Here is a 23,792-nt window from a genome sequence, read left to right as displayed (position 1 = left end):
TCACCCACCCCATGTTCCTCCCACGTGGAGATCCCCAGGGATCACCCACCGAGACTCCCCCCACGCGGGGATCCCCAGGGATCACCCACCCAGGCTCCTTCACACGGGGATCCCACCACCCCCAAGCTGCAATCCCTCACCTGTTCCTGAGGATCGCCTACTGAGAGTTCCACCAGGCAGGGATGCCCAGGGATCTCCCCACCATACCCCACCCATGGACGGACCTCCCGGAGGTAGGGAGCCTCCCATGCAGGTTTCCCACATGCCGGGAACACATCCACGCAAACCCCACCCGCGGTGGGAATCACCTCCCGCACTCAGGTCTCCCCAGGGATCTCCCCACCATGTGCGGGGCCATTCTCCGCAGAGCTGCCCGGTGCAGGGACCCCATCCCGGGCTCCCCGGGCACACGGATCGCCCGTCCAGCCCCCCAGTTCCAGCCAGTTCCCACCACTCCCTCTCCACCCCCTTTCCCGGAGCTCGCACAGGTGTGGGATCCCAGGGGCCCAAGGCAAGCAGACAGAGCACACCCCAAAGCCTCCTGGAGGACATGAAAGAGACCAGACACCTCCTCACGACCAGGAATAAGGCTTGTCCTTCAATTTCCCTTAAATGTCTTAAAAATGCCCGGCAGCCCTGCCTGCAGCACAGACATACCAGGGGCTTATTCAGTGACATCCCAGCAAGCTGTGGAGTCTGCAGGGAGGGAGATTAACTGGATTTTTTCAGCTCTGACTTCTTAGAGCCCCAAGTTCTTCTTCCTTTTGACGTGGATCCTTCCCAAAGTGCTCCCAGGGCAGATTGCTTTCTGCTGCCGGGGCTCAGCGGCTGACCACGGCTCTGTGGGTACCCACGGGGATGGAAACTGTTGCTCTCTCAGTTCCTTGGGGACAGCGAAACAGCCCAAGAAGCCACCGAGGGCACCCATCCAGCTCCATCGCTGGGGGACTGACATTAACCCTCAGCTTCCCGAAATCCCAAACACGTTGGGGAAAACACAAGAAAATGCAGAGGTTTTGGCTCAGCAGCGCGGCTGAGCCAGCGGTGCCTGCGGGGAAGTTCTGGTGCTGCTCAGGTATCCCCAGGCTCGGGGTGCAGCCGGCAGAAGGGATGCTGGCATCACCCCAGGGCTGTGCACCCTCCCATCATTTCTTCTGACCTCTGGCAATGCCTGCTTTGACTTCCAGGCCGTTTGTTTATTTGGCCCACAGCACCTCTGAGCAATCACCCGCTATCAAAGAAGGATTCGCACGGAGCTGCGGGGAGAGCTCAGCGTTCCCCTCCTGGCCAGCCATGCGTGGCACTCAGCTGCAATCCCGCCGCATTCCCAAACTCTCCGGAGCAGACAAAGGCAGCGGCATGAGGTGGATGCTGACTGAGGGAAGCTGTGCCTTTGCCTGGGAGGTGGAGCGGGCCCGGAGGGGTGGCCACGGAGGCGGCCGGACACTTGGAATGTGTGACCGGCCATCAGCTGGCCAGGCTGCGTTTTGCTGCTTCATCCCGGAGCTTCCCTGGCTCAGCACATCCCGGCCGGTCACTCTGCTGCTGAGAGCAGCACACGATCCAGCCAAAGGCAGCATCCCCACCCTGAGCTTCCAAGGTGAAAATTTAAGGCCAAATCTTCCTAATATTAACCATTCCCGGAGTGGTGGCAGGGCTCGGCAGCAGCAAATTCTGCAGATGTTCAATTGCTTTTGTCCACAGTAGAGTTTTCCAGCTGGCATTAGAAGCAAACCACGGCCTCCCAGGAATGGGATTTGCTGCCTCACGGTGAGTAAGGGTCCTGCCAACAGATAAAGATTGGAGCCACGAGCCTGGGAAGGGCATTGGAGGGACAGAGCTGCAATGAAAGAGCAGAGAGTGCAAATCCAGCTGCTACAGAAGGGGCAGGCAGCAATCTCTGCACTCTGTGACAGTGACAGGACCTGAGGGAATGGCTGGAGCTGTGCCAGGGGAGGTTTAGGTGGAAATCAGGAAAGGTTCTTGCCCCAGAGGGTGCTGGCTCTGCCCAGGCTCCCCAGGGAATGGAGACAGCCCTGAGGCTGCCAGAGCTCCGGGAGTGTTTGGACAATGCTCCATGGGATGCACAGAGTGGGATTGCTGGGGTGTCTGTGCAGGGCCAGCAGCCAGACTCATGATCCTTGTGTGTCCCTTCTAACTCAGGATATTCTCTGATTCCATGATTCAGAACTTTCTCCTCTTCCTCCTTCCAGGATTCAGAGTTGATTTCCTTGCTGGGTGGTCACTGCTTGCTCTGAAGGATTTCAGCTGAGAATATTCCACTTCCTACCAGCTCAGAAGCCTCTGGTCCTTCACATCTTACAGATTTGCCACAACACCACAGCATAAAGGACCTGAAAATGCTTTAAAATTCCATGTCAGATACCATTACCCAAAACATAAGGCAATAAACTATCTCAGTTGTGTGGATTGGGAAACCTGGTGGAAAACCTCACCAGAGAGCCACCCCTGTGCCAAGCAGCCAGGCAGGTAAATGCTGCTGAATGTCCTGACTGCAGGGAGGAAATAATGCAAATTTTTAAAAAGCCACTGAAATCCCACTCACATTAGGCAGCCACTCATGGGCAAAAAGAAAAGGTTTTAAAATTCTGCAGGAACCCCAAGTCATTAGTTTTGTCAGGAATTTTGCTTTCTCAGATCACAGGGAAAAAGCCCTCAGATCTGTGGGTTCAGAGGAAGCCCAAGAGAAAGGCAAGCTATGCACTGAGCAGGGCTGTAAGTCATGGGGGCTGATTATTGTTAATTTAGCATTTTATATAAGAATGTGAGAGATCCTTATCAAAGCCTGAAACAAACGCCCTGCATGTTTCAACACCTCACTGGATCCAGCTAGGAAAAAAAAAAGACCAAATGCTGGATTTTTCTCTCTCTCTCTCTTTATTTGCATTAAAATTTTTTATACTATTTATAAGCATGAATCCCTGCAATTGACAGGAAGTGGAAATTAATAGATTATATGCACACGTGCCAAAAAACATTTCAATTGCTGCTAAAGAAAGTCACAAAAATGACTACAATTTTCTTCTCAGAGTAGTCAACTAGGAGTAACTCCATGGTGGAAACTTGAGCTATATGGAAAAAGATGTTTGATCCAATTCATCTGTAAGGGAATAAAAATAAATCTGTCCTAAGCAGCATCTGTCAGCAGAAATGACAGTGGAAATTCTTGCAAGAAGAGTAAAAGCTCATAATGAAAAACAACAATCTAAACCATGACATTGTATGTGAGCAGGATGAAAATCCATCAGGCTATTAGCAGCGTCCACATAATCCCCACACTACCACAATGCAGATATGCTGTTAATTAAATTGAGATGGTCACATTTTATACTGCTGGAAATCCAGCTAATTAAATGAATTGTTCAAAACTGTTCAGAGTTCACTGGAAAAAAATATTTATTTCTAAACTGCAGTCACCTTCCATTTCTGGATTTCATCATTGTAACAGAGCACTGAAAAGCCCAAAATTTGGTTTAAAACTGTACTGCTCAATTTTATCACATTCAAAATATGAGCAGCACAATTAGAGAGACACAGACAGCTGAGTGCCCATCACAGTGACTGACATCTTCAGAGTGATCACACTGAAATCATGATTTCTGCCAGTTTCCCTTGAGGCTCTTCAGTCCCCACCTCCCAGCACAGGCCTGACACCAGCCACTCCCAGTTTTTACATTTGCAAAGTAAAGCAGAAATCTCAATGGGAAAATCCCTCTCCTGCCCTCCCCAGGCTGCTGTTCCTGCCCCAGACACCCAAACCAGACCTGTCCCCCCCTGGGATGCTGTGATTTACACCCAGCTGTGGTTTACACCCAGCTCAGCAGCAGGAATTGCTGCCTGATGCTGTCAGTGCTGCATCCCACCCAGCTGTCCCAACTGCAGAGCTCCTGGCTGTGCCACAGCCTCCCCGAAATCCCCCAGGACAGAGCCCTCCCAACCATCCTGTGTCCTCACACACGCCAGCAGAACAAAACAAGCACCTAAATCTCTGCAAGATCAGGGCCTGCCATGACTCTAATAATCCCTACTGAATTTCAAGTCAATTATTATTCCTTCACCTGCATCACATGGCTTTAATTATCTTTTTTCTTTTTTTTTTTCCCCCAAAAAAAGTTCGATTTTGACCAAAAAGCAGCAGCTTTAACTGGAAGCACTCACTGTAAAGGAAAACCTATTTGCTGTGACTGCAGCAGGTCATCAGGTCTGGGCCACAGAGGTGGAATTTAATTTCTAATCTGGAGATCTCAAGCCTTTGGTATCAGATAGAGCTAAAGGGATCACAGGGAAGCTGGACAGAAAAGCAGCTTTCCAAGCAGCACAATAATAACCATGCTTTGAATTCCCATTAGAATGCCATTTCAAAGCAAGTTCCAAATTGTCTTCTTTCTTGGTGGCATCCTAGCAGAAGATGATTTTTTAAGAGTGGACAATTAATGGTTATTGTAAAGTAAAGCAATGCAGAAATGTCACAGAAAACACCTTGTCTCCTGTAAAACACTCCCTGTGTGGTGGAGCAGTGACAGTCCAAATCCTTTTCTCCCATTCATCATTCACAGCACCTGCTCATTATTTACACTGTTCTACATTAATGTAGGACAGGTTTTAAATTAATACTCTTCTTCATCAGTACCTATGGAATGAAGATGTTTTTCTTTGCAACACCAACACAATGTGTCTCTCCTCAACACCTGAAATGTAGCAGGATGGACAGCAAACAGAATATGAAGTGAGAGATGGGGAGTGTGGTATTTTCAGGGTCCCCAAGATGAGGGAGGAATTGAGAATCTGACTCCATGTTCTTAGAAGGCTAATTTATTATTTTATGTACTTATATTAAAGAATGCTATACTAAAACTATACTAAAGAATAGAGAAAGGATATTTACAGAAGGCTTAACAAGATACTAATAAAAAACCTGTGACTCTCTCCAGAGTCCTGACACAGGTGGACTGTGATTGATCATTAAATAAAAACAATTCACATGTTGGATAAGCAATCTCCAACCACATTCCAAAGCAGCAAAACACAGGAGAGAAAAATGAGATAATATTGTTTTTCCTTTTTCCCTCTTCTCAGCTTCCCAGGAGAAGAAATCCTGGCGAAGGGATTTTTCAGAAAATATGACAGTGACAGGGGAGAAAAAAAAGAAATGCAGAGTCAGACAGAGCTCATGCTCTGAGGGCTCCTTCAGCCTGAGGATCAGGTGTCCCAGGGCTGGAGCAGCTTGCAAGGCTGGCTCAGCATGGTCTCCTCTGCAGGCAGGGAAGGACACGGCCTGAGCTCTGCGAGGCATCGCGGGAGCAGCGTGGGTCAGGTGTGACAAACTTCTGAGGAAACGTGCAGCAAACACCCTGCCAGCCTGGCTGGAGAAATCAGAGAGCACAGGAGCCATCCCAGCTGCTCTTGCCACCACAGAGTAGGTTAATATGGAGGGATTTTGTCTGAGGTTTCACAGGGGATGCGTCTGCCTGCTTGGAACAATGAGCGTCACACCAAGGTCCCCAGTTTGCCATCCCTGGTGGTCACACACACCTGTGTCCCAAGGGTGGCTAGAGACTTGGAAATGTCCACAAACCCTTCTTGTTCACAATCACATCATGTTCTCTGGTGCCCCAGGAGATCCAGAAATTCCCAATGTTGCAAATTCACCATGCATCCCTCTGCAAGTTTCTATTTTAGCTCACACCTAAAATGAGCAAATATTCCTTTCTTCACCTATATATCTAATTTTTTACACAGTAAAAAGCCTATCCCTAGTGAACCTACAGTTGCCCACATTGTGCCTAGACTTGTAAGGCATCTAAGGGTTTCTGTCATACTGTTCATAAGACCTGGGGGACAGAAAGGGTTAAGAACCAACTCAGATTCTCTATGGAAAACAGAAAGGCACCAGAAAAGCCAATTCAAGTGATTTTACCCAAAGGGACAAAAGAAGGTTTAGTAGGTCCTTTATAAAATGTCAGAGAGAAAAGCTTTATTTTCCCACAGGGAAAAACATACCCATTAACAAATTAGGTGAAAGCTGAGTGAGATGTAAAAGGTCTGAAATTCCTCAATGCCTTTAAACTGTCTGTCTTCACACACTTCATTTATTTTGGACAGCAGCACTGCCCATGCCAATTTGGGAGCAAAGGGAACTGTGAAAATACCTGTGGATGAGTGTGTTTTTAATGTTAATATGCAAATCTTAATTGATCTGAGCAACACTATTTGGGTTTTAGAGAACAACTAACTCCCAAACTTGAGCCCATCTGGGTTCCTCGTTTTCCTCAGAGCATCACTGAGCAAACCTTCACAACTCTACCTGAGTGGAAACAGATTTCAGGGGAGCTACTCTTATATTTTTGAGTTGGGTAAATGCCCATTGAAGGGAGGCCAAAGCAATCACAGCATTTAATTATTCCTGACAAGTCGCGGGGGAAAAATAGAGGAAAAAAATAACACCTCTGTAATGAAGGGCACTGTGACAAGTGAGCTTCCTCCACAGCCTGCAGATACCAAAAATATATAAAAATATTCCCTATAGTATCTTGGAAAGTATGGAGAAAAGTAACTCCTATTCCACTTCCAGAGGCTGACCATAAAAGCCAAATGCTGTTGGAGGGAAACTGCAAAGACAGCAAGGAGGAGGGAGGAAGAGCCAAACTGAGTGATGAAGCTGTAACAAAAGGGATCTCAGGCTGGGCTCCTGCTTGGCTGGGATCAGCACGGGAATGAGATGAAGTGCAGGAGCCCTGATGAGGCAGCAGAGCTGGGCACAGACTCCTCCATCACAGCTGAACTAACAGCATTCATCAGCAGAGCACGGGTGAGGGGCTGGAGTGACAGAAACAGGACGGTGTTAACAGTTAATTATGTGTGTTAAAATACAGAACCATCAAGGCAAGGGGATTGGAGCTTCTGCTGACATCTGGCAGCGTTTTGGGGAAGCTTTGTTTCTCCTGAGGTCCTCATTGATTCAGGAGCAGTGATTTGCTGACGTTAATTGGAGGAAGAGGTAATGAGAACTGACTAATCACCGAGCTGTGTGCCCTGCAGACTCGTTCCAGTGTCAGTCATCCTATCTTGCTGATCACTCAGCCAAAACTCAGTTTTAGGGGGATTTCAGTGATTGGTCAGCACCCTTCTTTGACTCATTGTGTTTGCATTTGGTTGTACAATAAGCTGATAAGAGCTGTGGTGGTGTCACAGCTCAGCTGACACAGCAGTGAAGGCATCACAGCACATGCTCCAATTCCTGGAGAGCTTGCACTGAAGGTCTGGACATGTGAATGTCACTGCTGGTGTCTCCAATGTGACTGTGACCCCTGCAAAGTGAATTAGCAGAGCTCTGCCAGCGTCTGCTGCGTGCACACCTCTCCTTTTCTCTGCAAACACACAGGGCTGCTGTTACTATATTGTTTTTCCAGATAAGGCTTAAAGGATCAGTATTTAATTGCAGCAGTGAGTTCAAGGTATGAGACACAGTGTTTGCATTAGAGAGATTTGTCACAAAACTTGGAGGGAAACAGCTGCACTCAGATGATCCATCACACACTCACCTCATTTAAATGCAATTCAATTTAGCCAGACCCTTTGGCACTAAAGTGGGAAAGATGACTTTACAAAAAGCACAGCAGAATACTTCTGACCCCAGGTGTCAGCTGGATTTGTGTGTGACATTCACAGAGGAGCTGTCCAAGAAAGCCTGCAGCCATTCATTGCTAGGCTGCAATTAAGGTGGCAGCCAATGTTTAAAACCCTCCTCATCCTATTCCCCCCTTTTCTGGCCACATTTTAAATACAACACAGAATGAAAAATAAAAATAGATTGCTGTGCCCTGCCCCACATGAGGCTGGGCCAGGATGAGTGGATTTCTATGCAAACACACAGAATGCCTTCCTTTAATCAGTTTGTTGCCTGACACAGATAGGAAAATTAAATGAAGTTAACTGTACAGTTTTCAAGTCACCATTCAGCCTTTCAGTTGAGACAGATGACTTCTACTTACAGTGCTTCTTCCTCTGGCATTCAGTGGAAAATTTGGCAATCCTCTCTGGGTCTGGTTCTCAGCAATTCTCTGACATGGGGGCAGTTAGTGTCTCCATTGCACATAATAGAGCTGTAGAAGCCAGGGAAAAAATGGCTCTTTTCTAGCCAGTTTACCCCTTTCCCATCTGACACAAGTGATTTTCTTCCCTGATCCTAAAGCCAAAACACCCTGGTCTCCACCAGAGAGCGTGACAGGCACAGCACACAAATGCTCAGAGTCCCCTAATGTCTGCAAAAAGCATCAAATTCCCCCATTCCTGCCCTTCTCAGGGAGCAAGAGAGCCCCAGTGTGAGCAGGGCAAAGAGGCAGCCTTACCTTTGTGTGATTGGGGCTGCATCCCTGATCCAGGGAGGGGCACACAGCACTGCGGGGTAAATGGGAATTTACAGCCCTTCCCATCAGCCAGCAAACCTGGGAAATGACCCTGGATTCTGGCTCAACTCCCAGCATTGTAACCTCACTTCTGCCACAGGGTTACTCCTGACTTACACAGGTAAAGTTAGACCCAGTTATCAACTCTAATGGACCTGATTCTGCTCATGTTTACACCAGCACAATGTGATGATGATGATAAATAATTCACAATTAAAAGCCAGATTATTCACTATTACTTGGTGAGTAGTCATGGCAACTTCTTTCCTTCCCCAGCAATAAATCCAGTATCTGCTGATACTGCCAGGGATTGATCAGGACTGGAATGAGAATTATGGGACAGATAATATGAGGGTGATGGTCACACTTGTCAGAGCAAAGGCACTCCAGCATCCCTCTCTGATGACTGCAGGCATTTCTCAAGAGCTTTTCCATATCCATGCAGATCCTTTGCTCCCACTGACGTGACTGCAGCTCACCTGCTCCTCTCCCTGCTCCTCTCCAAGTTCCCCCTCAGCACCTCACTCTATTTACATCCCTGCCACCATGGGAATCAAGGCACAGGGACCGAAACAAGGCTAAACCACACAGAAGAAACAACTTCTACAACAAGACTTGGATCCTGCTGTTGACAGAGGAGTGCTGGCTCCTGGACTAATTACAAAGTGCTGAATTTGGAGACACCTTGTGCATAATATATTGATTTTTTTTTTTCCTTGGAACATGGTCCAGCTCTCAGTTGCTCTTCTACGTGCTCCAAAGGCAGAGCTTAAATGCTGCAGGCAGAGAGGGCACCAGGAGATGGAAGCTACACCTGAGGCAAGCTCCACTCTTCTGAGACAATTACAGCCATAAAGGTTTAGCATAAAGCTCAGGAGAGCAGCAAGCAGAACACTGTCAGTCACAAGCTTTTAATTCTGAAACTGGCTCCTAAAAAAGATAAGATAAAGCCAAACCAGATTAACCAACTTCAAAGCAAGCAGCAAGGCATTTAGGGCATGCTAGAATAGAATGTAGCTCTGCAGAGCACCGATGAATTAAACAGGTAGAGGTTCCTTAATGACTTGTTCCTTGTCCCTTCCAGGTTTTTGGAAGTCTCCTGTGATTAGTCCCATCCCCTAAGGAGATTCCAGCATCCAGGTGATGCAGCAGTGCCTGCTACAGAAATGCTGATCGAGGTGAGCTAGCAGGAGCTCTGTGGAACAGCCTCCCCCAGTTATCCAAGGGAGAGTGATATCCAATGACTCCTTCAAAGGACACACAAAGCACTTATTGTTGAGCTAATCGTCAACTTTCTGAGTCAAATTAACCAATTTGCTAATTAAGGCTCATGACAATTCCTCATGACAGTCACTCTGCAGTGCAGTGATTCATCAGCCGGTCACCAGCTCCTCCAGCGGCTCCTGCCCTCACTCAGCCGGGCCGGATCGGGATGGCTGCTGCTTCCCAGAGGAGTTTAAAAGGTGGGGGGAAAAAAGAATGGGAGGAAAAGAAGAGAGGGAGAGGGGGGAAAAGGGGGTGGGTGGAACCCCAGGCAGTTTGAGAGAGAAATATTTTTTTTTAAATATGCATGGGAAAATAGTTGCCTTTTCTAACATTATTTGACTTGGATGATGTGAAATTAAGCATGTAGGTCTCATGAGTTCTAAGTGGTACATTTTGCATTAACATCTGTCCAACCCATGGCAGGGGTCAGTCTGTGCTGAAGAAGGAAGGAGCAGAGAGGGAATGATGCCTCTGCTGACTGAGAAGGAGAGACACACAAGCTGGGAGTAGTCCAGGGATTCAGCTCGCTGGAATGCTGCTCTCTGCACCTCCCACCACCTGGGCCCTCGCTCCATGGGGCTCCCAGCATTGCACACCCCTCATGGAGCCTCCCTGGAAGAGGAATGAGCACAGAGCCCTCCTGAGGCCATACCTGCCCTCCTTTGGGCAATGGCCAGAAGACCCTTCCCTACAGCAAAGCAACCCTGAAAGCTTGAATGGCACACACAGTGTGACTCTTGGATCCTCAGAGGCTCTCTCAGCTTTCTAAACACCTTCCCTCCTTCAAATGGGTAAATAATCTTTCACTCATTTAACCTGAGACACCAAACTCCATGACTCACCCAAAATCTCAGCACTTCCTTGTGCCCCTGCCATTTGTAATTATTCAAGGCAAGAAGGGACACCAGTATCAAGAGATTTGTATTTTATGATCCTCTCTCATGTAGCCTCACTCACTTGAACACCATAATTTGACCTTCTGTATCTCAGGTTCACAAAATGCAGACAAATCAATTCCCAGGGGCTCCAGGATGAACACATCTCCTCTCCAGGGGGTTCTGCAATGAAGGATTAATTAGCTGAGGAAACTCACAGCACTGCAGCTGCAATGCTACAGGCAGGGCCACACCAGGGGAGCCCCAGGAGCACCTCCAGCTTCCCAACCTGAGCACAGCAATAGTGTCACACACTGGGGGAGCCCCAGCCTCCTGGGTCTCTTAGATGTCACTGCAAGGACAACGCTCAGCACAATCCCTGTGCTCAATCTAATGATCTCTGAGGGCAGGACAGGCCCACAGGGCTCTCAGGGAGCAGGGCTGGCACTGCAGAGCCCCCCAGCACTCAGTGCCCCATCCTGTTGTGCCCACAAAGGCAGCTGAGACCATGGAGCTGTCTGCAAGCACCCAAATCATCTGCCAGCCCTAAATGGGACATTTCAGATTTAACCATCCTGAGCTGACCTGAGCTAGCTCCACCAGCCTCCCTAATTCAAAGTACAACCTCCCTGAGTGCTTTCCTTGCTTTGCTGCCTGATTTGCCTCCAGGACAGGCTGTGTGATGTAAACCAACCTGCTTGAGGCTGGATTTTTCTGGAGCTGGGAGGATTTGGCACCTTTTATTACTCACTTGTGAATCCCAGAAATACCACAAACAAGCCCAGCAGGCTGCCTGAGGAGGGAAGGATGCTCATCAGCCATGTGTGCTCTGTTCCTTGGATAAAGGGCATTAATCTAAGCCTCTGCACCTCTGGGGCACTGAGAAGAGCCTGGCAGCACCTCCCAAGGACCTGCTGCATGGCTGAGTTTGACATCTTCTTCCAAAGGGTTTCTTCAGCTCAGCTTGCTGTTTGTAAGCAAATCTCACAGCAAAAGCCTGTCTGGCAGAGAAACAGGTGCAGTGATCATGACATCCACCAGCCCTGGCAGGCACAGGGATGTGTTCCCAGCTGTGCCTCCACAGAAATCCATCCATCCATCCATCCATCCATCCATCCATCCATCCATCCATCACTCACCACACAGCAGCAGGACAGGACAGAAGGAACAAGTCAGACAGCAACTGCTGGCATCGACTCAAGTGGCACCCAAGCCAAACTGTGTCAGCAGCGTGAGCCTCCCACAGCATCCAGCAGCCATGAGCTCCTTCCTGGGAATGTGCTGCCTCAACCAGGACATGGGAAAAGGGAATGGCCCCAAATCATCACTCACAGAGGGCAGAAGTACACTCCAGAGGGGAAATGCCTGCACAGGGAGGACAGTGAATATAACCCCCCAAGCAGTGTTAACCCAACTGAGAATAAACCATTTACACTTTTGGCTGGGGGGGGGGGGGGGGGGGGCTCCTCTCAAAGGACCAGATGTGCCTCATTGCACTCAATGAGACAGGTGGGAGACATTAAGGGGCACAGGACACTTGCTAAAAAGCATCATCTGGGAAGGTCTAAACTGCATTTACTACTAACTACAAGGTCAAATTCCATTTTTCTTCAACCCTGCAGAGGAAAGCAGGCTCAGAGGCACAGGTTGTGGTTTTAGGCTCCTGTAAAGCACACAGGAAGAGCACCCTGATTTCTCTAATCCTGCAGGATGGGGCAAACCCTCTCAGACAGCCGTGCAGGCAGACCAGAGGCTCCAAGGCTGCTTGATGAGGGTAAAGCTCCCAGCTGTGATGGGCTCTGCTCCCTGACAAGCCACAGGTGCTGTCCCTGGGGGTTAAAAGCAGGACAGGAGCAGGGCTGGGGGCTTTGTGTCGGTGGCTGTGCCCATGGAGGGCGAATCGCCGCTGGAGCGGTACCTGGAGAGCTGCAGCGGACAGGTAAGGGAGGAAGGAAAAAATCAAGCGAAGAGGGGAAATAAAGAAAATAAAACTAAATAAAAAACAACTGCGTTGGCCGGGAATCGAACCCGGGTCAACTGCTTGGAAGGCAGCTATGCTCACCACTATACCACCAACGCTGCGTTGAGAGCAGCGTCGCAACCGCGCCACAAGTGGGTCATTCCGCATTCCTGCCGGATGAGCCCGAAATTCCATAGTCCCGGGGGGATTCCTCCCTATCCCAGGGGATTCCCGCTGTCCCGGAGCTGCCGGGAGCATGGAGGAGCTCTCTGGAGCAGGAGGTCGCCTTCAGTCCCTGCTAAGGGGGATGATGCTGCCTGCGAGGGTCAGGGGCTGCTGTGGGTGGGCACTGAGAGGGCAGCAGGCTCCCGTCTCCTCGTTCTGGTGAGTAAATGGCTGCAGAAATTCATTATTTCGGTGTTTGGGGTGGTCGTCCTCTACCCACTGTAAAAAACGTGTCTCATCATTCCTTTTTCTGCTCCCCCCAGCCAACCCAGTTAGATGTGCTCTTCGGAGGGTTGAGGAAGGATTCCAAAGAAACACTTGAATAAAAATGCTGTTTTGTTTAAGGAGCCTTGTGCAAATGCATAAATTCCTAATTTTCAACAGGAAAAGCTGTTGTAAAACAGTGTAATTCAGAGCAAAAGCCAAGTGTTTAGTTGGTTTAGTTAGACTTGTCCTGATCTCAGGTGGTTGTAGGAACAACTGGGAGAAGGCTGGATTCTCCAGCTGAGCATCCCCCTTACTCAGGGAACAAAACTTCTTTACATCCTGTTGTAAACTACTTTTCAGCTCGGAAAACAGGCTTAGCATGGGCTGTTTAAATCCAGAGACCATCCTGTGGCAGTGGGTAAAGCCCTCTGAATGTGCCTTCACAAAGTATAAAATGTGGTAATGTATAATACAGCTTTTACAAGTGCTGGTGAGCTTTTTCTATTTCACATTTGCTGGTACCCTTGATAATAGCAGATGTGTGATATCACTGCAGGGAGGGGGAAAAAAAAAATCCAAGCCTGTTGCTTAAGGCAGCTGGGTTTGATTTGTGTCTACCTGAGTTGCAGGATTTCTGCAGTGGAAGTGAAAAAGCCTTTTCCCCTCGAGCTGCCCCAAACAGAGGGATCTCAGGATCTGTCAGTGAAATCTCCTCCCTGGAGCTGCTGGGAGATGGCCAAAGCTATGCAGTGGTGGGGCCTTGGTGAAGTTAATTAACCCAGAGTCTATAGCAATAACTCTTGGCAGCCAGCCCAATGCAAACATGGTCTTGTGCCCCTTTTGCAGCCTCTGAGCATCTGTCTGACAAGAAGGAAATATTCCCCAGCACTTAACCCTGTCAGGGCTTTTCCTCAGACCTCTTAGGTGCAAACCTGATCAGAAAGGAAAATTTGCTTTCTGTTTCTACCTGCTCTATGCAATTGACTCTACTTTTTGAGAGCTTCACAGCTGTGTGATACTTGCAGCCTCATGTACCACTCATTTCTTCATCAGCTTCTTTAAGATATGGCTTTGGTTGTTTGTTTGTGGGTGGTTTTTTTACTGTTATGTTCATTCCTTGATGCCCATCAGTATAATGTGAGTAGTCTCACAGGGAGCTTTTTGTATCATTTTCTCTACATTGTGGTTCCTACAAAACTTTCCTAATGAGCTCCTGTACAGCTAATCCTTAGTCCACTGGAATTCTTGCTGAGATTGTGACTTCCTTCCTTTGCTGCTGACTTGAAAAATATCTATTTAAAATAGATGTATTTTTGTGATTCCTTAATATTTTATTTGTAACTATTAATTACATATTTTACCCTTTAGAAAAAAGGGTAAAGGAGTACATAGATTTATCCCTCCCCCACCAGATCTTCTGTGGGGCTCTGCATTTAGAAGTCAGTTTTAGAAGTGGTTTAATTGTGGGTGCTGGCAATGCTCTCCTGATTGCATCTGTATTCAGGCTAGTGAGGGTTCTCTGGGAGGATTTGTCACTTTGTCAGAGCTCTCCAAGTGTCTGCAGGCAGATATAATGCAAAGTAGGAGCAGAGCTGTCCCCATGTGCATGGCTGGGTTGCCAAGTGAGCTGCCTAGAAGGGAGCAGCACTAGCTCAGGGCTGGGAAGCATTGATCTGGAAATCCTGCTTCTGCTGGAGGTCAGGCACTTGCTGCCAACTCCAGGGCCTCAGTCTCATGCACCACTCCCTGTTCTGATTTGTGCTTGGACTTTTCAAGTCCTGCTGGCTCTTGAACCTAAAAATGCCTGATTAAACACAAAACCTCTTGTATGGATTCTTTAGTCCAAGCTGTCACCTGCTGTGGATGTTGGCAGAAATCACCTTCAGAAAGAGGCTTATGCACCAATGGAGAGGGAATAAATCCTGTCCTGAAACTCTTGCCTCATTGACATGATGATGCTTTTCAAACAGCTTTTAATTATAAATAGTTGATAAAGAAGAACATCAGCATCAAAGAGCTTACTTGCAGGTGTGTTGTGTGCTTGGTTCTGCTGACTGTGGTGAGGCTTTTTTTAGTCCCATCTTCTCATCTATAGCTTCACTCAGGCTGGTGGCCTCCAGGAGCTGAGGAATTAATTTGCTGCTGGTTCTGTGAGCTGCTGCCCTCTGTTGCACAAAGCAAAGCTGACACTGTCCCCTGCTAGCAGGGAGAGGAAATGGAATAATATACAGAATGGGAGATAAAGACAGCCAGAAAATGCTGTCTGTCTTCCTTGGAAAAACTCATGAGAGTGATAGTGTGGTTGTGTGCATGGCTGAGGTGTGACAGTGGCTGTGGAGGGTGAAGTGCCACTGTTGTACCTGCATTTTTCAATTTGTGCTATCCCAGGAGCTCTCTAGAGTGATGAGACCATGAAGCATAGTGCAAATGCATCAGACAAGCTACCTGGATTTTTATACACTCACAGACAAGCAAAGGACACACTTTCAACCTTAAAAGTAGTCTTTTCAATAATTTTCCCCCAATATATATTTTAGCAAATCCCTCACTGAAGATTAATCTTAATTTACTCTCCTTGTTACAGTAACTGTTTTAATACAAGACCCTTAATGGCACTTTTTCTTAATTCAAGGATGACTTCTCCACTAGTCCTCATCTGTTCATTCCTATGAGTCCTTATGATTTAGAACTTCCAATTCAAGCATCTTCCCAGTTAAGTCAGTCCAAGGAGCTCCACACAGACTTCTCCTCCGTGGACCTCAGCTTTCTCCCAGATGTCACCCAAGATAACAAAGAACAAAACCTCTCTGAGGATGGTCAGGAAACCCAAAAAGAGCTTGATGGGTCACTCTCAAGTAAGGAGGACAGTGGTGTTTTCATGGATGAGAGCAGCTTGTCACATCCAGGTGCAGCTCAGCCATCTCCTGAAACTCCTGGCGTGTGTCCTCCCCTGACTCCGATGACTCCGATCACCCCAACAACATCTGCTTCAGAAAGTTCTGGAATAGTCCCCCAGCTGCAGTAAGTTATGTGTTATTTATGTAGCACACACACCCTAGTCAGAATTTGGCTTAAACTGCAAGGTGCTGCTCTGACTTTTCACTTGGAGAATGTAGCAAGTGTGGCTTGGCCTTAAACAAGCCAAAAACTACAGGAGTGGATTTCTGTAGTAGTTGTTTTTTTCTCCTCTTGAAGGGGAGAGGTGGAGAAAATGAAATGACAATGTTGGATAAAAATATGAAGATACTTGAAAAGGAAGATCTCCTCCAGGGAGGAGAATGTGAAGGATGACAGCAGACTCCAAGGGTTTAAAGATGTCACTCTGCTTTTTCAAAGGAGAAACAGAACTGAGTGTAAGAAGCTCTGGCCTCACTAAAAGATGCTGTCCTGTCTAGGATAGAGCAACTCTGGAATAGTTTATACCTGTAGGAAAAAACCCATCCCTGGCCACCTTAGGTGCTGTAGTAACTCTAAATAGTCAGTAATGGTTCAATCCCAAGCTTTAGTGAAAGGCTTCAGTGATGCAATTTTTGACACACAAACTTATAATTCAGAGACTCATAACTTCACACTTTGTTCTATCTCAAAGTGCAGTTTTGGATTGAATTACTTTAGTTTTGCCAGGAGTAGCTTAATGCTTGAGTGGGGAAGAGACAGGCAGGAAATCAGATGATGGCAATTATTAATTGGAATGTGACTGTACTGCTGGGGGGTGGCTCTGCAGTGGCTGGATTTTTCAATGAGAAAATTCCTCCCTCATTCCACAGGAATATTGTGTCAACTGTAAACTTGGCTTGTAAACTGGATCTGAAGAACATAGCACTGCATGCCAGAAATGCAGAGTATAACCCAAAGGTAAATCTTGGACTCAAAGCTTTACCCTCACTTCCCTTTCCCAGTGGTCCTGTAACTGTGCTCTTAACTCTCCTGCTCCTAGGTGTGTGTGAGAAATAACTTCAGGATGGGAAAGAAACACTTAAAAAGCAAATATGTGTTGTGACAAGCTTGGAAAGTGTTAATTTTTGTAAGACTGAACAGAAATACAGCTTAATTCCTGTCAGGTTTTTCTTTGAATTTGTAGAGGTTTGCTGCTGTGATCATGAGAATCAGGGAACCACGAACAACAGCCCTCATCTTCAGTTCAGGAAAAATGGTCTGCACAGGAGCAAAAAGGTATTTTTCTGGTTTTTCCCTTCCCTATAAAGGTCTGGGTCTTGCAGCTATGCACATATTCTGATGGAGAGTGCCTGAAAAGTCTTGCTTAAAACATCTAGCAAGGGACTAATTGTAAGAAAAGTGAAGCACTGGTACTGAAAATCTTGCTTTCTTCATGATGGCACCTTAGCAATTTCTGAACTGTGTCCTTCTGTCCCTGAATTTAGATTGAGCTGAGCAGACATCAGCAGAAAAGCTGCTGAAATTCCCAGAAATTGTTAAGGGACTATTTGCATTTCTCACTGATTTTTTAAAATGTTTAGGACATAACTTGTGTCTGTCAAGTCTCTCTTCAATGTCTGTTCACCAGTCAGCACATCTGCCTCTAGAGGAAATGGGAATTGGGGAAAGCAAAAGTTTATTTCTGTACTCTGAAGCTTTTTCCCCCAAAGTTCAGCAGAGACTGCCTTGGTTTTTATGTCCCAAACCAGTCAATTAGAATTAATTAACTCATGCTTAAGAGACCTCTTCTCCAGCCCCTACACCACCCCAGGTAGGTGAATTGTGGTGCCTGCAGTCTAACTCCTGGATCAGCTCTGAGCCGCTTTGAGGAACTGAGAAACCTCTCAAAAGGGGAACTGCTGAGTGATGAAACATCTCCAGTGGGTTCAACCAGACCACAGGAAGGTGAATGAACAAGTGCCTTACTCCTTTTAGCTCCCTGCAGCAGTTCTGGGGATGGAGCCTTGCTATTTTGAGTGGCAGGATCTCTTTCTCAGGAGTGCAGATTAGCACAGTGGTGGCTATAAACTGAATTCCACCTCAAGAGCAGAGGAAAGCACAAATAAAAGTTGGGTTTTTTCCCCCTTTGCTCTTCCTTCAGTGAAAAGCCCACCCCTGGAAGTGTTCCAGGCCAGGTTGGACAGGGCTTGGAGCACCCTGGAATAGTGAAGGTGTCCCTGCCCATGGCAGGGGGTGGAACAAGATGGGCTTTAGGGTCTCTTCCAGCCCCAGCCATTGTGGGATTCTGTGATTTGAGGGCTGTTTGGAGATTGCAATAAAGCTTTCTTCCCTCAGTGAAGAGCAGTCGAGGCTGGCAGCCAGGAAATACGCACGGGTGGTGCAGAAACTCGGCTTCCCTGCCAAGTTCTTGGACTTCAAGATCCAGAATATGGTGGGGAGCTGTGATGTGAGGTTCCCCATCCGCCTGGAGAGCCTGGTTCTCACCCACCAGCAGTTCAGCAGGTAGGAGGAGATCAGGTACAGCCCTGTGCACCTGGCAGCAGGCCTGAGGCCACTTCAGCCTGCTCTCTGCCTTTGCTCCGATGCCTTGGGAAGGCTCACCTAGAACAGAGGCTGGACAGAGCTAAAGAATAAAGTTGGGATTTATTAGGAGGCCTCAATGGATCCACCTTGGGCAGCACAAGAGCCCAGCCAGGGCTACACCCAAGATGGTCACAAAATGGATGACCAGTCACAAAATGGATGACCAGTCACTTTTATCAGTTCTGCTCCATTTGCATCTTGCAGTTCATTGTCCCATTCCAGCTTTAGCCCCTGCAGTCCCACCCTGCTTGTTTTTCTCTCTCCAGCCCACGGGGTTTGTGCTCTTGGGCTGAGGTTTGGATCATTTGTCCTTGGTGCCCAGCTGGAGCAGGAATTGTTTTGTCTCCCTGCTCTGTGCACAGAGCTCACCATCCCCTGATATGAAGCCCAGACCCACACACTAAAGCAGCACAGAACCTGGAAAATAGAAAAGCTCAAACCTGAGGTATCAGCTCCACTGTGGATTTTAATACTAAGGTGGCCTCTTAACTCCCAGCAAAGCAAATTCCTGTCTGCAGGGATAAGGTTTCCAACCTTCAGGCATGAAGCCAAACTGCAGTTGCAAAATTGCAAAAGAATTGCAGGTATACTGTGTTTTTCTGGGATATTGTTTTGGTTCTGTTTGGACGTTCTTTAGCCAAGAATTGAAAGTAAAGCTGTAGCTGAGTGAGGGCATGTTGCACCTGTGAGATCAGCTTGTTCAAAACTAGATATTGCCATCAGGAAAGGAGGATTTCAGCACTGACAAAGCCAAAATTCAATTGTCTTTTATTAGCACTGCATCTAATAGTTTGCATTTCATTTAGGAACTAGATATATATTAAATATTTACATTGGCTGTTATCTTGTCTTAGTTGCACAGAATGCTTCCTGATAAGGGTTCTTTGCAGACTAGGAAGGATTTACTGTGAGGGTGGTGAGGCCCTGGCACAGGTGCCCAGAGCAGCTGGGGCTGCCCCTGGATCCCTGGCAGTGCCCAAGGCCAGGCTGGACAGGGCTTGGAGCAGCCTGGGACAGTGGAAAGTGCCCCTGCCCATGGCAGGGGGTGGAATGAGGTGATTTTTAAGCCAGGCCATTCCATGATTTGAGGACAGTATGAAGATTACAATAAAGGTTCCAAGGCTATGACAGATCAGAAGTGGCTCACAAGTCTTTGTCAGCAGGAAGATCCCCCACCAGCTCCAGCTGGGCTTAACAGGTTTCTCTTCAAGATGTCCAAAACCTGACCTGAACCTTTCTCAGGGCAGCTAGATAAAATCAGTGTGGTTAATTAGCCTATTGCTGCTGTAATTAAAGAGCACTTTATTCATACACCACTGAAACAGCTTTTGCATTTTACTAATCTCACCTGCTTGCTTTGAACAGCTATGAACCTGAACTATTCCCTGGCCTGGTTTATAGGATGGTCAAACCAAGGATAGTGCTGCTTATCTTTGTGTCTGGGAAAGTTGTACTCACTGGTAAGTGCTGCCTCTCTGTGTCTCTACCCACTGCTTCACTTTCTGAGAGGGTATTTAAATTAAACATTAACTAAAAATCAGTATCTTGCCACAGTAAAGCCACTCAGGGATCTTTCTAATGGCTGCTGCAGCTTTATCTGTGTTTTCTGCAGATAACATCAGCATTGTTGCACTAGAATCTTGTATTGTTTCATATACAGAGTCTCAGATTTCCATGTTAAGTATTTTTTTATTCAAAGCCTGATGCCACATGCCAATGCAGATGATGCCAACAGGATGCTGCCATGCCAGCAACTACTCAGGCACTTAAATAGGAACCTCACAATAAGCAATTTAAAATTGCTTGGACAGGAAACAAACTTCTTAAAACACTTCACTGACAACATTTAGTAGGGATTATCAGAGGAAAGGGTGGAGATCTTCAAGCTTGTTCCAGACTGTTTGGCAAAAAAATTGTGAGACAAAAGCCTTGCTGAGTCAGTGTGCTCAGCAGATACCTGTACCTCAGATCCCAGGTGAATTCCTGAGCTCCTGGCACATCCTTTTTGTGAAGCTCATGAAAGTGCTTCTATTCAGATGTACTGAAAGGTGAATGGTGCTTGTTCCCAGAAGCTCTGAATATGGTATTCATGTTCACAACCCAGCTTTGGGAGTGGGGAAGGCAAGAAAAGTGCCTCCCTTAGCCAGAGATTCTCACAACCATAAATCAGGAATGAGCTCAGCCAATTGAAGGATGGGGCACTCAGGACAAAGCTCAAATGCTTCCCCCTCCAATGTCCACAATTTTCTTAGGTCTAGTGAAATTGTACTGATCAGTAAAATCATACTGGTCAGTTCCCTTCCACTGATGCTTGCATTTTTTGGGGTACACTAATTGTAAGGGCCTTGCTGCACACTCAGTCCTTTGCTGCGAGTCCTGGGCCCAGCTGTCATGACAAAACTGAAATTGCTGAGATGTGAAGAGGGTTTTTCTCCCTAATCAAGAAAGAAACTTTATTTTTGAAAGTAAAAGTTGTGGTAAGGCAGATGAATTATTCGTGTCCAAGTGAGGACATGAGTAAAGGTTTACATATCCAACCTAAGTAGGGCTTAATTCCACTTTTAGTTCATTTAAATGCAGTTTTCTTCTGGCTGATGTTTGTTGGACCAGCATGAGTAGTGTTGCTGGCAGGGAATGTTCCTGCCTACTGCAATGCAGTTTGTGTGCAAAACTTGGTATTTAAAGATTTGTTACCAGTACCACAGAAAAGGATTTGAAATCAAAGGTGTCTTAACACACAGCTTAAAATTAAAATTGCTTCTCAGAGCTGGAGAAGGAGAGTTCTCAAACTGTGGAACAACTCCCAGTATGAAATAAATAGGAACTTGTTTCTACCTTTCCACTCACCTCATGAACAAGCAGAGCTGTTATTCTTAAGCAGATAACACCATGGTGGTGCTCAGTTGCTTTTTTTCCCTTCTTCAAAGCCAATATTTGGCACCTGTCAAGAGCAGAAAATTGCTGGTTTGGTTGCACAGATTAAACAAAACTAGTCTTAAAGCTAAGCAAGCTAGGAAATGCTCTTTGAGGTGGCAGATAGAAATTCTGTCCTTAACAGTAAGGTGCTTTCAATCTCCTGGGTTTCTTCATGGTTTGTAATCTTACTGGGTTTAAATTGCATTTAGTTTAAGTTCAGCTCTCTCAATTCATGGTCTTTTTTATCTTAAATGTCCATTTAGGAGCAAAAGACCGTTCTGAAATCTATGAGGCATTTGAGAACATCTACCCCATTCTAAGAGGTTTCAAGAAACCATCGTGACACGGCTCCCAAAGCAATCCAGAATAATACCTGGGCTTGTGTTGCTGAGCTTGGAACAGAACCAAGGGCATTCCTGGACACATCTGTGGATTATTAAACAAATTATTCATTTCTGAATACCACATATGCTGATGCCTTTCTATGGCCTGTGCAATGTTCTTTTCTTTCAGATTATCTGTCTGTAATCCACCTGAGTTCTGACAACTTCTGTCAAGTTAAAACACTTGATAAATGAATGCACTTTTAGTAGAATGCATGTTAAGGTGTCACTTAAAAATATTTTGTAATAGAAGCCATGTGTCTCTTTCCCTGTTGAGGAGGTGAATCCACACTGCACTTCAGATTGGTTTAATCAGAATCCTCAGCTCTAAGTGTCCTGAATTGCTCCTGTAGTGTTGTAGTTTCATGTTTAAGCTTAACATACATTATTGTCTATGACATGGCTTACAAAATCTTGCATGAGTTGATTTTGGTGTTTAGAACACAAGTGCTGGAATCACTCTGATCCCACTGGCTGGGTAAACTCTTGTGTGTGAGGGTACAGGATTTTCTTTCACAGAGAAGATATTCCAGGTCCTGACTGCTGGGATATACCTAGAAAATCTGTGGGTGGAGGGGTGTAATTAATTAAATTTTCTAATTTGACATGGGACAAGTTAGATTTTTAACCAAATGGTACCCACTTCTATGTCTCCCTCAGATGATGGGAGTTTGGTGCAGACAGAAGCATGTTGGTTTGGAACTTTGTTAAAAATGGATTTGAGGAAAATACAAAAACTCTTGGATGCTCATGACTTACTTATCTGTGTTATTTAACCAGAATTCAGCCAATGGCAGTAATTTGGTAATTTTGGAGCAAAACCAATGAGGTTTCCTGTACTTGGCTTGAAGTCAAGCCTTTCTTTACAGAAGGTGTCCTGCACACACTGGTGCAGGGAGCAGGAACAGTGCAAAGCTGTCCCATGGCTGCTCTGGAAAGCCCCTGGAAGCAAGCCAGAGCAGTTCTGCCGTGCCCTTCCCTCCTGGAGGTGTTGGTACCTGTCTGCAAATGCCACTAGAGGCTGCTCTTAGATGATTTAAGTGTAACCCAGGCCAAAATCCTCCTCGGTCTTTGCTGGAAATACTCGGCTCAACTCCCAACAGGGTCTTGCTGGGCTGAGTTTTGCTGCCACAAAAGTTTATTTCTGATTCGGTGAGGGCGTGGCTTCATCTTCTGTATCTGTTAAGTGTCTCCCACAAGTGGTTTTCTATCTATCTCCCTGCAAACTTTGAAAAACTTTGTGCACTTCCTCATGATAAGCTGGTCTTAGCTGTTATCAGTTTCTCTGTCAAACTGTGGATTTCCACACTCAAATCTATTTTAAACACAGGCTTACTTTTCTGTTTGCTTTTTAACATTGGAGACTTTCCACAGCCATGGGCTGGACTTTTATTTGCACTCTAGCTGTAGAAGCAGCTGATGAGCTTCACTGAGAATAATCTTTTTGTAAGTGAAAACACCTTGGTTTTATTGAGGTGTTGGGGGGAAAAAAAAGTTTATCTAAGATGAGCCCTCTTCAAGAAATCGCGTTTTTGCTTAAGAGCTTGCCACATGATTTCAGTGGTAAAATTAGTGTTCTTTAGAAGCACAGATAAAGCTGTAGAGATAAGAAATGGGCTCTGTGCCTTTTCACTGAGCTACTGATTAAGTTAATGTTTGCTATGGTAACTCTTGTCTTAAAAACAACAATCTTGGTATCTTGGTTCTACCTCCACAGTGCTGTTCCTGCTTAGTGTTTGATAACACTGGGAAGGGGGAAATAAAGGTTGGGTAGGCTGGGAATTGCTCTTAAAAGAAAAAAAAAAAAAAGGTAATGTGTTGTTGAATGTGTTGTTGCAGTTGTTTCTTTTGGGAAGGGGCATATGGGGATATTGCTTCAGTTATTCTGGCTTCTGTGGACTCTGTCTCCTCTAATTGCCTACAGACCGAAGAGGAAATGACTTCAAACTGAGAGTAGGTTCATATTAGGAAATATTAGTTAGCAGGAAAAACTTCTTTACTCAGAAAAGGGGTGGTGAGGCCCTGGCACAGGGTGCCCAGAGAAGCTGTGGCT

General features: G+C 46.4%; 1 protein-coding gene and 1 non-coding gene across 2 annotated transcripts; one reads left to right on the top strand and one right to left on the bottom strand.

Annotated features, from left to right (window-relative positions):
* The first annotated feature begins 12,308 nt into the window (after positions 1–12,308).
* On the top strand, positions 12,309–21,699 carry TBPL2 (TATA-box binding protein like 2). The gene is made up of 7 exons (XM_071428395.1): positions 12,309–12,506; positions 15,592–15,980; positions 16,727–16,814; positions 17,041–17,132; positions 18,192–18,359; positions 19,806–19,900; positions 21,620–21,699. The coding sequence occupies exons 1-7, from the start codon at positions 12,456–12,458 to the stop codon at positions 21,697–21,699; spliced, it is 963 nt and encodes a 320-aa protein (XP_071284496.1). The 5' UTR covers positions 12,309–12,455.
* On the bottom strand, positions 12,575–12,646 carry TRNAG-UCC (transfer RNA glycine (anticodon UCC)). The gene has a single exon. It is a non-coding gene; the product is annotated as a tRNA-Gly (tRNA).
* Positions 21,700–23,792: the final 2,093 nt, after the last annotated feature.

Source organism: Agelaius tricolor, unplaced genomic scaffold (assembly GCF_023055355.1).
Source record: "Agelaius tricolor isolate 1412-34295 unplaced genomic scaffold, bAgeTri1.0.p SCAF_5, whole genome shotgun sequence".
Lineage (NCBI taxonomy): Eukaryota > Metazoa > Chordata > Aves > Passeriformes > Icteridae > Agelaius > Agelaius tricolor.
Note: the sequence above shows the minus strand (reverse complement) of the source record. Positions and strands in the feature narration are given on the sequence as shown.